We start from the raw sequence: 13,872 nt of genomic DNA on the forward strand, positions 1-13,872 counted from the left end.
GAGGGGGTTGTTATTCCATTTGCGGCGGGGTGGCGATGGGAACAAATAAAGTCAGACAGTATGAATTATGTACATGTGTATATATGTATATGTCTGTGTGTGTATATATATGTGTACATTGAGATGTATAGGTATGTATATTTGCGTGTGTGGACGTGTATGTATATACATGTGTATATGGGTGGGTTGGGCCATTCTTTCGTCTGTTTCCTAGCGCTACCTCGCTAACGCGTGAGACAGCGACAAAGCAAATAAATATATACATATATACATATATATATATATATATATATATATATATATATATATATATATATATATGCTATGGCAAATAGAGAAGAGGTACTGAAATCTTTGCGGAAGATGAAAGCCGGCAAGGCGGCGGGTTTGGATGGTACTGTAGTGGAATTTATTAAAAACGGGGTGACTGTGTTGTTGACTGGTTGGTAAGGATATTCAATGTATGTATGGTTCATGGTGAAGTGCCTGAGGTTTGGCGGATGCATGCATAGTGCCATTGTACAAAGGCAAAGGGGATAAAGGTGGGTGTTCAAATCACAGAGGTATAAGTTTGGTGAATATTTCTGGGAAATCATATGGAAGGGTATTGATTGAAAGGGTAAAGGAATGTACAGAGTATTAGATTGGGGAAGAGCAGTGAGGTTTCGTAAGTGGTAGAGGATGTGTGGATCAGGTGTTTGCTTTGAAGAATATATGTGAGAAATACTTAGAAAAACAGATGGATTTGTATGTAGCATTTATGGATCTGGAGAAGGCATATGATAGGGTTGACAGAGGTGCTTTGTGGAGGGTATTAAGAGTATATGGTGTTGGAGGTAAGTTGCTAGAAGCAGCGACAAGTTTTTACCAAGGATGTAATGCATGTCATCGAGTAGGAAGAGAGGAAAGTGATTGGTTCCCAGTGAATGTCGGTTTGCGGCAGGGGTGTGTGATGTCCCCATAGTTGTTTAATTTGTTCGTGGATAGGATGGTTAGGAGAGAGGGGCGAGTATGCAGTCTGTTGTGGATGAAAGGGCCTAGGAAGTGACTCAGTTGTTGTTCGCCGATGATACAGCTCTAGTGGCTGATTCGTGTGAGAAATTGTAGAAGTTGGTGACTGAGTTTGGAAAAGTGTGTGGGAGAGAAGAAAGTTGAGAGTAGATGTGAATAAGAGCAAGGTTATTAGGTTCAGTAGCGTTGAGGGACAAGTTAAAGGGGATGTAAGTTTGAATGGAGAAAAATTAGAGGAAGTGAAGTGTTTTAGATATCTGGGATTGGGCTTAGCAGTGAATGGAGTCATGGAATCGGAAGTGAGTCACAGGGTAGCTGAGGGGGCAAAGGTTTTGGGAGCAATGAAGAATGTGTTGAAAGAGAGAACGCTATCTCGGAGAGCAAAAATGGGTATGTGTGAAGGAATAGTAGTTCCAACAATGTTATATGGGTGCGAGGCATGGCCTATAGATAGGGTTGTACGGAGGAGGATGGATATGTTGGACAATATGTGGTGTGATGTGGTTTGATAGAGTAAGTTATGAAAGGGTAAGAGAGATGTGTGGAAATAAAAAGTGTGTGTCTTAGAGAGCAAATAGGCGTATGTTGAAATGGTTTGGACATGTGGAGAGAATACTCAGCAAGCCTATGCTTCTGTAGTTTGCACACTCAAGTTTATCCCCTATGGCACTAAGCATGCATTCCGCCAATCCCCAAGCACCTCACTATGATCCATACACACATTCAATATTCTTACCAACCAATCAATACACAGTCACCCCCTTTATTGATAAATTCCACTGCAATACCATCCAAACTCGCCGCCTTGCAGGATTTCATCTTCCGCAAAGCTTTCACCTCCTCTTCTTTCTGAACCAAACCCTACACCCTGACTCTCTCACTTCGCACACCACCTTGACCAAAACATCCTACATCTGCCACTTTATCATCAGACTCATCAACAAACCTTCAAAATACTGACTCCATCTCCTTTCCTCATCACTACCTGTTTTCGCATTTCCCCTTGCCTTCTTCGCCGATGTACCCATTTGTTCTCTTGTCTTACCCACGATATATATTTCCTCCCAAAACATCTTTTTATTCTCCCTTAAGTTTAATCATACTTTCTAACCCCAACTCTCATTTGCCCTCTTTTTCAACCCTTACACCTTCCTCTTGACCTGTCGCTTTCTTTTATACATCTAGTCATTTGTACTCCCTCCTTGTAAGTATTGTTCAAACGCCTCTCTTTTCTCATTCACTGATAACTTTTCTTCTTCATCCCACCACTCACTAACCTTTCCAATCTGCCCACCTCCCGTCTTTCTGTGTATATATGTATATATTTGTATGTGTATACGTATGTATATAAGTTATGTTTATGTATATGTTTGTATATATAAGTGTATGGGCGTTTATGTATATATGTGTGTATATGAATGTATGGGCCATTCTTCGTCTGTTTTCTGGCGCTACACCGCTGACGCGGGAAACGGCGATCAATTATGTTAGGTTAGTGGCCACATCTTCAGAAGGTTAACGTGAGAAGTGCATAACGCCTTTATTAAATATGAATTAGTGATCCAGAAAAGGTTACCATCTACATAGATCCTCAAACACGTCAGGCAGACCACGCACTTAATATTCCTAACAAAGGTATTAGCCATACAAAATTTACCATGAACAGACCAGATGAAAAACTTATCAAAAACACATCAAATTAAAGAACTATAAAACACAATTATAAATCTCTTGACTACTCAGTTATATAGAATTATCTCACGAACAATGTCTTAGCAAATTGAGCATTACCTTGTGGGCTGGTTTTATGCTAACCTGATGCTACCAGCACAGCTAATGAACACTCTGCTCTTGTATGGGTGATTATATTCTTGCACAACAGCAATAATCGTCCTAATCCAATGGGCTGTCCGCTGGGCAGTTGGTCATCATGCAAAGCTCACATGTAGTGTTGGTACTAACAAGGAAGCTCACAGCTGCCCCTTTCGCCAATGTTTCTCTTGCCGAGGATCTTCTTGGGAGTCTGAAGCTCTGGATCTCAAGGTTCTGGCTCAAACATGGACGAAGAATTATTCTAGACAAACTCATCCCCGCAGGAGCAAACTATCGACGTTTGGAGATGAGAACGTGAGGTCGTGCACACTTTCAGGTTAAGAAAAGCCAAATACAGTCTTAAAAACTCTTTTCATGAAACCTTCGAGTTTGGACGGTCAGAAATCTGAAAATTTCACTTTCTCATTATAAGAAACGTAAGTGTCGTATACAAAGTGGGAAACGGATTAAGTTGTCAAGTTCGAGAATGATCGTAACTCCCGAGTTAAACCAGTGGTTTGGGAAAGAGTTGGGGTTGGAGGTGCCTGCGGTTTTCGCTGAGCCGCCGGGTCCTACAAACTATTCATGTCAACTTCGTACCCCAGTTAAGAGAGTATTGTACCCGTCAGGTTCAATAAAGCTCTCACCACAGGGAGAGAGTAACACCGCGGATTTTTCAAAATTGTTTACGGTTTAGGATTGCCGGGTACAAGTCAAGGGTGAGGGCAAGCATAAGATCTGCGAGATGGAAAGAGAGAGGGCTTGGTAAGTGACTCACGTGCGGGCGGATTGTGTATGGCGATGCCGTCTGCAGGAGGACAGTGATAGTTACTTACATTTCTATAGAGAAACAGGATAGGAGAGCAGCACGCTCATCCACACCTACCACGCTCTTCGACATATTAGCTTGTAGAAAAATATCTACGAAGATATACAATGTGATATAGAAAGTTAGTGCAGATAAGGAAGTATACGATAAGAATGGATAAAACATTCTGATCTAATTTCAGCTGCTAGATGCTCTAAAGAGGATGCTCTTCAGCCTCTAAATTTCCTTGGATATCAAATTTCCTAAAAATCCCATTCCGTTTTTCCTTCCTTTAACCTGTACTGCATAGGTATCGTGTTCAATGATCTTGGCAGTATGATATAATTTTTCATAATGCGTCCCAAAATTACTAGTTTCAAGAAAATACTTAAAAGGTCATTGCATGTATCAAAAAAATAAGCTTTGTTACCTGCATTCATATCTAGTTACTAATACTGATGTCAAAAACAAATAAACTTTTGCTGCTCTCAGATTCCGATGTGTGTAGTAAAGCTGCCTGAGAATGCCCTTGTTCCTCACATCTCGTACCCAGATTCCTCCTGCCACAGTAAAGACTGCCGCTAACCATGATTAAAAGTAGTGTCGCCGTCAACAGTGACATGAACGGTAAACATTGCAGGGGAGGCAGTGTCTGCTGCATGGAGCACTGTCACTTATGAAGGAACCACTTGCCTGTGTCACGCCTCCAGCCGGACACCCCCTCTGTGCTGTTGTGTTGACTCGAATGCAGGAGGACGTTTGAAGCAGGTCTGTCCTGGTGCTGGTGAGATGGTGTGAAGGGAAAGAGAGCATGAGGGTTTGGGGGAAGTGGGAGGGATCAGATGGAGTTAGGGCTAAGTGCTAAGAGTGAAAGAGTTTGAAGGTGGGGAGCGTGGAAGGACTGAGAAAAGTGAGGAAGATGTAGGAAGTGTGAGAGAGCGTGAGGATTTTGGGGGACAAGGGAAGGAAGAGGTGAGGTGTTGTATTTTTTTGGGATCATTTCATACTTCTCCCCCTTCTTAAAGGGATCAGTCTTTCTTTTTTTGTGGGTTCCTTTCCATGCTTTCTGTAATTCTCTCCCCATTCGTTTTCCGTTCTCTTCTCACGGAATTCATCATCATATACATACATATATATATATATATATATATATATATATATATATATATATATATATATATATATATATATATATATATGTTTGTGTTCCTTGTTTTCCCATTGTAAACTTTGATTTTTGCTTTGCAGCTAACCTTTTCTTTTTTTCCGCATGATCTTCACAAACTCTTTTCTTTCTCTCGATTCCTTGGGTTTCATCCTTTCTTTTTCTTTGGTATGATCCTGCTGATCATTTCAATTATTGCCTCACAATATACTTTTATGCCTGTTGTTACATAAAAGTTTTTGAAGATTTCGTTCCTGTTTGTATTTCAAGTCCTCTCAACGATCACTCTCCAAAGTGATTTGTGACGGTAAAACTCATTTCACCTAATCTGTTGTCTCCCTTTTAGATTCATTCCCATACTGTATATTGTAGTGATTTATAAAATACTGTGATCTGGTAGGCCTGCATGATATATGAAATATGTCATTTATAACGATAATATCTACCGTGCTGTTCCCTTTTGTTTGGTCTTGGTTTACTTGTAAAAGGATGAATCATTCACAAAGATTAGTTAGCCTTTGGAACAGCTCTTTCCCAACAATTGATCCATCATCATTTTCCTTGTATCTGCCTACATTCAGAGTCTACTTGTTGCCATTCAGTAAAATGGAAGTTAAAGTAACCCATCCATATAACTATCGGAACCAGTTTTGTTAATGCCTACATTTCTTAAACTTTTTAAAAAATATCTTCTGAAGTCTTTCAGTTCAGTTCAGCCTTTTGATAGTATGTGTGATACCAAATTTATCATCCTGTTGGGATATTCACATTTAGTTCATATGTAATGTAGTTCATCTTCATTATGTGCTTTCCTTCATGCTTATCATGTACTTATAATACGAATGGTAAAGTTCGAGTCTATCTGTTCTGAATGATTCATACTCATCAAAGTTTGTTTCATTTCTCACGTAGCCATATTTCTGTCATGTTGATCAGGGCTGTACTGTTGTTCCTACTGTATTCCTTGATATAATTTACTTTGATTTTAGAGCTTTCACTTATCAGACCTAATAAGAGAGTGCTAACCTTTGAGCACTCATAACAAAACTGTGTTTTTGGAAAACTGTCCAGTCGTTTTCTAAAGCCTTGTGTACCAGCGCCTTACATGTCTCTTAATGCCCTTGGTTAAAAACAGTACTCTCCATTCTTCTTGCTGGTCTCTCAGTTCCTTGTTTTTGTTTGTCTTTTCTCTGAATATTGGCATCAGAAAGGTGGGAGGTGGGCAGATTAGAATGGACAGTGAGTGGTGGGATGAATAAGTAAAGTTGTTAGTAAAAGAGAAAAGAGAGGCGTTTGGACGGCACTTAAAAAGGAGCGTAAATGACTGGGAGATGTATAAAAGAAAGCGACAGGAAGTCAAGAGGAAGGTGCAAAGGTTGAAAAAGAGGGCAAATGAGAGTTGGGGTGAAAGAGTATCATTAAACTTTAGGGAGAATTAAAATATGTTTTGGAAGGAGGTAAATAACGTGCGTCATACAATAGAGCAAATGGGAACAATGTCGAAGGGGCAAAGGGGATGTGATAACAGGTAGTGGTGAAGTGAGAAGGAGATGGAGCCAATATTTCGCAGGTTTGTTGGATGAGTTTGTTATGATATAGTGGCAGTTGTAGGGTGTTTTGGTCGTGGCGGTGTACGAAGTGAAAGGGTCAGAGAGAATGGTTTGGTTTAGAGAGGAGAGATAGTGAATGCTTTGCGGAAGATGAAATCCGGCAAGGCGGCAAGTTTGGATGGTATTGCAGTTAAACTTAAGAAAGAGGGTGACTGTGTTGTTGAGGCGTTGCTAAGGATATTCACTTTATGTATGGATCATGGTGAGGTGCTCGAAAATTGGCGGAATGCATGCATAGTGCCATTGTACAAAGTCAAAGGGAATAAAAGTGAGGTATCAAACAACAGAGGCATACGTTTGTTGAGTATTCCTGGGAAATTGTATGGGAAAGTATTGATTGAAAGGGTGAAGGATTCACAGAGCATCATATTGGGGAGAAGCAGTGTGGTTTCAGAAGTGGTACAAGATGTATGGATAAGGTGTTTGCTTTGAAGAATGTTAGAAATACTTAGAAAAAAAGATGGATTTGTATGTAGCATTTATGGATCTAGAGAAGGCATATGATAGGGTTGATAAAGATACTTTGTGGAAGGTCTTAAGAGTATATTGTGTGGGAGGTAAGCTGCTAGAAGCAGTGAAAAGTTTTTATCAAGGATGTAAGGCATGTGTACGAGTAGGAAGAGCGGAGAGCGATTGGTTCTCGGTGAAGGTTGGTCTACGGCAGGGGTGCGTGATATCCCTATAGTCGTTTGATTTGTTTATGGATGGGGTGGTTAGGGAGGTAAATGCAAGAGTGTGTGAAATGAGAAAGTTAAGAGTAAATGTGAATAAGAGCAAGGTTATTAGGTTCGGCAGGGGTGAGGGACAAGTTAACTGAAATGTAAGTTAGAATGGAGAAACATTGGAGGAAGTGAAGTGTTTTAGGTATCTGGGAGTGGACTTAGCAGCTAGTGGAACAATGGAAGCGGAAGTGAGTCATAGGGTTGGGGAGGGGTCAAGGTTCTGGGAGCGATGAAGAATGTTTGGAAGGAAAGAACGCTATCTCGGATAGCAAAAATGGGCATGTTTGAAGGAATAGTAGTTCCAACAATGTTATAAGGTTGCGAGGCATGGGCTATAGAAAGAGTTGTACGGAGGAGGTGGAAGTGTTGGTGTTGGAAATGAAATGTTTGAGGACAATATGTGGTGTGAGGTGGTTTGATTGAGTAAGAAATGAAAGGGTATGAGAAATATGGGGAAAAAAATGAGTATGGTTGAAAGAGCAGAAGAGGGTGTGTTGGAATGACTTGGAAATATGGAGAGAATGAGTAACGAAAGGTTGACAAAGATGATATATGTGTCAGAGGTGGAGGGGAAAGGGAGAAGCGGGAGACCAAATAGGAGGTGGAAGGATGGAATGAAAAAAATTTTGAGCGATCGTGGCCTGAACATACAGGAGGGTGAAAGGCGTGCAAGGAATAGAGTGAATTGGAACGATGTGGTATACCGGGAAGGACGTGCTGTCAATGGATTGAATCAGGGCATGTGAAGCATCTGGGGTAAACTATGGAAAGTTTTGTGGGGCCTGGATGTGGAAAGGGAGCTGTGGTTTCGGTGCAGTACACATGACAGCTAGTGACTGAGTGTGAACGAACGTGGCCTTTTTTGTCTTTTCCTGGCGCTACCTCACTGGAAGTGGGGATGCTATTTCATGTGTGGCGGGGTGGCGACGAGAATGGCTTAAGGCAGCAAGTATGAGTATATACATGTGTATATATGTATATGTATGTGTACGTATATGTATGTATACGTTGAAATGTATAGGTATGTAAATGATCGTGTGTGGGCGTTTATGCATATACATGTGTATGTGGGTGGGTTGGACCATTCTTTCGTCTGTTTCCGTGCGATACCTCGCTGACACGGGAAACAGCGATGAAGTATAATGAAATATATATATATATATATATATATATATATATATATATATATATATATATATATATATATATATATATATATATACATATATATATATATATATATATATATATATATATATATATATATATATATATATATATATAGTGAGAGGGTTAGGGAGAATGATTTGGTAAATAGAGAAGAGGTAGTAAAAGCTTTCCGGAAGATGAAAGCTAGGAAGGTAGCGGGTTTGGATGGTATTGCAGTGGAATTTACCAAAAAAGGGGGTGACTGTGTTGTTTACTGGTTGGTAAGGATATTTAATGTATGTATGACTCATGGTGAGGTGCCTGAGGTTTGGCGGAATACATGCATAGTGCCACTGTACAAAGGCAAAGGGGATAAAGGAGAGTGCTCAAATTATAGAGGATTAAGTTTTTTTAGTATTCCTGGGAAATTATATGGGAGGGTATTGATTGAGAGGGTGAAGGCATGTACAGAGCATCAGACTGGGGAAGAGCCGTGTGGTTTCAGAAGTGGTAGAGGTTGTGTGGATCAGGTGTTTGCTTTGAAGAATGTATGTGAGAAATACTTATAAAAAGCAAATGGATTTGTATGTAGCACTTATGGATCTGGAGAAGGCATATGATAGAGTTGATAGAGATGCTCTGTGAAAGGTATTAAGAATATATGGTGTGGGAGGCAGGTTGTTAGAGGCAGTGAAAAGTTTTTATCGAGGAGGTAAGGCATGTGTACGAGTAGGGAGAGAGGAAAGTGATTGGTTCTCAGTGAATGTCGGTTTGCGGCAGGGGTACGTGATGTCTCCATGGTTGTTTGATTTATGGATGGGGTTGTTAGGGAAGTGAATGCAAGAGTTTTGGAGAGAGGAGCAAGTATGCAGTCTGTAGTGGATGAGAGGTCTTGGGAAGTGAGTCATTTGTTGTTCGCTGATGATCCAGCGCTGGTAGCTGATTCGGGTGAGTAACTGCAGAAGCTGGAGACTGTGTTTAGTAAAGTGTGTGAAAGAAGAAAGCTGAGATTAAATGTGAATAAGAGCAAGGTTATTAGGTACGGTAGGGTTGAGGAAAAAGTCAATTGGGAGGTAAGTTTGAATGGAGAAAAACTGGAGGAAGTGAAGTGTTTTAAATATCTGGGAGTGGATTTGGCATCGGATGGAACCATGGAAGCGGAAGCGAGTCACAGTGCGGGGGAGGGAGCAAAAGTTCTGAGAGCGTTGAAAAATGTGTGGAAGGCGAAAACATTATCTCTGAAGGCAAAAATGGGTATGTTTGAAGGAATAGGGGTTCCAACAATGTTATATGGTTGCGAGGCGTGGGCTACATATAGAGTTGTGCGGAGGGGGGGTGGATGTGTTGGAAATGAGATGTTTGGGGACAATATGTGGTGTGAGGTGGTTTGATCGAGTAAGTAATGTAAGGGTAAAAGAGATGTGTGGTAATAAAAAGAGTGTGGTTGAGAGAGCAGAAGAGGGAGTTTTGAAATGGTTTGGTTACATGGAGAGAATGAGTGAGGAAAGATTGACAAAGAGGGTATATGTGTCAGAGGTGGAGAGAACGAGAAGTGGGAGACCAAACTGGAGGTGGAAAGATGGAGTGAAAAAGATTTTGTGTGATCGGGGTCTGAACTTGCAGGAAGGTGAAAGGCGTGCATAGAATAGAGTGAATTGGAACGAAGTGGTATACCGGGGTCGACATTCTGTCAATGGATTGAAGAAGGGCATGTGAAGCGTCTGGGGTAAACCATGGAAAGTTCTGTGGGGCCCGGATGTGGAAAGGGAGCTGTGGTTTCGGTACATTATACATGACAGCTAGAGACTGAGTGTGAACAAATGTGGCCTTTGTTTTCTTTTCCTAGCGCTACCTCGCGCGCATGTGGGGGAAGGGGGTTGCCATTTCATGCGTGGCGGGGTGGCGACGAGAATGAATAAAGGTAGCAAGTATGAATAATGCACATGTGTATATATGTATATGTCTGTGTGTGTATATATATGTATATGTTGAAATGAATAGGTATGTATATGTGCGTGTGTGGACGTGTATGCATATACATGTGTATGTGGGTGGGTTGGGCCATTCTTTCGTCTGTTTCCTTGCGCTACCTCGCTAATGCGGGAGACAGCGAGAAAGTATAGTATGTATATATATATATATATATATATATATATATATATATATATATATATATATATATATATATGTGTGTGTGTGTGTGTGTGTGTGTGTGTGTGTGTGTGTGTAAAACAAACCAAAAATCAAAACAAAATAGGAAACATGAAACGCGATAAGTTCCCAAGTGCACTTTCGTGTAATGATCACATCGTCAGGGGAGATACAAGAATGAGACAGAAGACGTAGAATAGCCAGTTGATACATAGGGAAGAGACGTAACTAAGACGCCAATGGCGACATAGTTACATGGTGGAGGGTGGTGGGAACAGAGGTGGGGATAGTACGAGGACTTATACAGATCTCCATCATAAGAAGGAATTAAACTATGTTTGTTTCGCGATTGCAGTGTTTGCAATGCATCACAAGAGGACCGGAGAGACGCCTTTCTAAGAGCGCAGTGATCAGACACTCATAATCTGTCCGGATCACATACCTGCTGCCTTCCTACTCTCTCTCTCTCTCTCTCTCTCTCTCTCTCTCTCTCTCTCTCTCTCTCTCTCTCTCTTTGAGTCGGATGTGTGGTTTATCTTGTAAGATGATTATATATTTCTCCAAAAATAAAGGTTTTAGATACGCAAAGGCGGATTTAAACTTTCCTTTGCGCGTGTCCGTGTGTGTGTGTGTGTGTGTGTGTGTGTGTGTGTGTGTACGTGTGTGTGCGTGTATGTGTGTATGTGTGTGTGTGTGTGATGAGGAGGAGAGCAGGGAGGGCTGATACTTTATCCCGGGGTAGATGGAGGAGAATCATTAACATACCTTGTTAACGCTGTTATGACATGCGTTACTGGGTTGATACAAATATATTTTTACTTGTTTTATGTTTTCTTTCCTGTTGGAGAGTTCATGAACAGATTATTCAAAACAGATCATTAGATTTATACAGCAGTTACCTCCTCTCATGCTGAGTGCAACTTATTCTGGTAGATGGAGGGTGGGTGGATCAAAAGAGGCTATGAGCCAGCCAACGAATCACATTTATAATGTCATTCGTCCTCAACCATAATCAAGATGGAGAAGACAGAAAGGTAACGTCTTTTCATACGTTAAAGCTACAGAAATCCGAAATGATTTCATTTTTCAAGCTGTAGAGGTAACTGAATTTCTTTAAGATGCTATTTTCCCCAAAGCTTTGCCTAGAAGTCACGATTACCTTACCTCCGCTCTCATACATCACTATCCACGTAGAAACAATCCCAGGGAGGAGGCCAACAGGAGGGTCAAGACTCTATAGAGTTTAATGGTCTCTAATTCTTTGTTGTTCAAACGAAAGATTAACCATCTTAACGGTTTACACTCTTAACGACGGGTTTACAAAACACGATCCAAATGTTGAATTAAGAGCAATATATATCAGTATGGAGTTTTGTGGGAAGTTCTTTCTTCTACCTATGTTCCCCGAACCGTCTCTTGTAATTCTCGTTTCTTGTAGCACTGGAGCAGGTTATACACGAGGAACCATCATTCTCTGGGATACATGTCACCAAATATGGTGGTCATCATAAGTGACCATCAATTCCGGTTTAATTTCGGCAGCGCAAGGCCTAGGAGCAGTTTCTCCAGGCGGATCCCGCCGGGAGAACGATGTCTTATGAACACCTCCGGGTCTCATTGTTCCTCCTTAGTCGTAAATCTGGCACACGGGCAGGGTGAGGATACAAGCCTAACTGCAGCACTTGATATAGAGAGGCTGCCAGAATAACTCTTTTTGATCCAGTTGAGTTACAGTCTAACCTGCTTTCATTCTCGACTACAGAAAGTTACGGGAATTAGCAATCTCGAAATTAGACGGCTCCTCGCCTGACTGCAGGTCCTATTCTAAGAATTTATAGGACTTGCCTTATGTTTCTATCACAGTAGTATTATAATCATATGTAGAAATTTTGATCCAAGAAAATCATAGGCCTTTTACAGTCCTTGCCGAAATGGTTCCTATTACTGTGTTATCAGATCAATAGAGAGATATCCCTGTCTACTTTGGGAGACCTAAATCTTGACGAACTGTAGTAATGCTTGACTAGAAGGACTAAACGTCTAAATCTAACTCCTAATGGGTGGATTTGCCGGGGAATGATCTACCACGCTGGCTGATAAAGACAGGAGTAAAGATAGTCATGTCAGTTGATACAGGCATAAGAGTATAGAAAGCCAAGCCAACTGATAAGGAAATGGAGTACGGAAAGCCAAGCTAGGTGATACAGGAAAAGGAGTACAGAGAGTCAAGCCAGTTGATGAGGAAAAGGAGTCAAGAAAACCATGCGAGTTAATAAGGAAAAGGAGTAAAAAAAAACATGCCAGTTGGAAAAAGAGTCAAGAAAACCATGTGAATAAAGACATGAAAACGCAAATGAAGTAAATTTCAACCCAAGGAAACTGAAATGCAAAAACATTTTCATGATTTCCTCACTTATTTTGTGATTTTATCATTGTTAGGTACCGCCGCCCGATACTGTCATTACGCATACTGACATTTACAAACTGCATTGAAGATCTGGCAAGTCCTCATCAAATGCTGGGGAAAATATATTTGCAAAAGAACCATGGTAGAAAAACATTCTTTACATATCTAATTATTATGTTCCTATATGCAGCACAAATAGAAAAGCTAAGCAGCGAAAAAGAACGTTTCAAAAAGTGCCCACAGTGGGTTGCAGAAGTGCTCTTCCAAAAAACGATGCTTGGACAGAGCAGATAGTCCAACAAATAGAGACAGAGACGCAATTCACCTCGAAAGATGGAGGGGACGTGGACAAGCTACTGTGTACTGTTTCCTTGATCCGAGTGATGTCCAATCGTCAAAGGAGTACGACTAATGAAAGGGTTCATCATAAATGACGACATACATTAAAAGAGGAACGATCACTGAGAAGGACCTACCACAGAAGACCTACCTTGAGAAGGAATGAGAACTGAGAAGGATTTACCATAGGCAAAGAACGACTGCTGAAACGGACCTACCTTACAGGGACGACCTCTGAGGAGAACATCTCATGAGGGAAGTGCGATCACAGAAGAACCTTCCCTAGAAATGGAACGACCACTGAGAAGAACTTATCAAGGAGAGGGCACAAGTGTGGAATACGTTCCATGAGAGAGGACTTACCGAATGAGAGGTGAGAGAAGACTTACATTAAGGAAGATCTACTATACAGGAACGACCTACCATGGAGGAGGGCTCTACTGTTGAGAGGGAGTTTTGAAGTAGGAACTACTCCTGAAAACACCATGGACTAGGAAGGATATATGAAAAACTCCCAAGACGGAGGAGGAGAAGAATAACGTACCTGAAAGTGTCGGGGCGGGTGGGGACAAGGCCTTTGTTGGAGATGTTAAGCTGCGGGATGGCCATGGCTTCTCCGTTGTCGTACTCCACATGCGCCATGTACTGGATCTGGGAGTTACAGTAAAAGCCAGCGTTAGAAGTGGAGTGGGAGAGCG

General features: G+C 41.2%; 1 protein-coding gene across 5 annotated transcripts in view; it reads right to left on the reverse strand.

Annotated features, from left to right (window-relative positions):
- The window catches only part of LOC139763402 (tyrosine-protein kinase Dnt-like), a 487,587-nt gene that overhangs the window by 120,248 nt on the left and 353,467 nt on the right, over window positions 1–13,872 (reverse strand). For all 5 annotated transcript variants that reach the window (XM_071689406.1, XM_071689407.1, XM_071689405.1 and 2 more), the window contains one exon: window positions 13,719–13,825. In XM_071689406.1, the coding sequence (XP_071545507.1) occupies window positions 13,719–13,825 (107 nt within the window). The remainder of the gene's footprint in view (window positions 1–13,718; window positions 13,826–13,872) is intronic.

The sequence above is a fragment of the Panulirus ornatus genome, chromosome 47 (assembly GCF_036320965.1).
Source record: "Panulirus ornatus isolate Po-2019 chromosome 47, ASM3632096v1, whole genome shotgun sequence".
In the NCBI taxonomy this organism is placed as follows: Eukaryota; Metazoa; Arthropoda; class Malacostraca; order Decapoda; family Palinuridae; genus Panulirus; species Panulirus ornatus.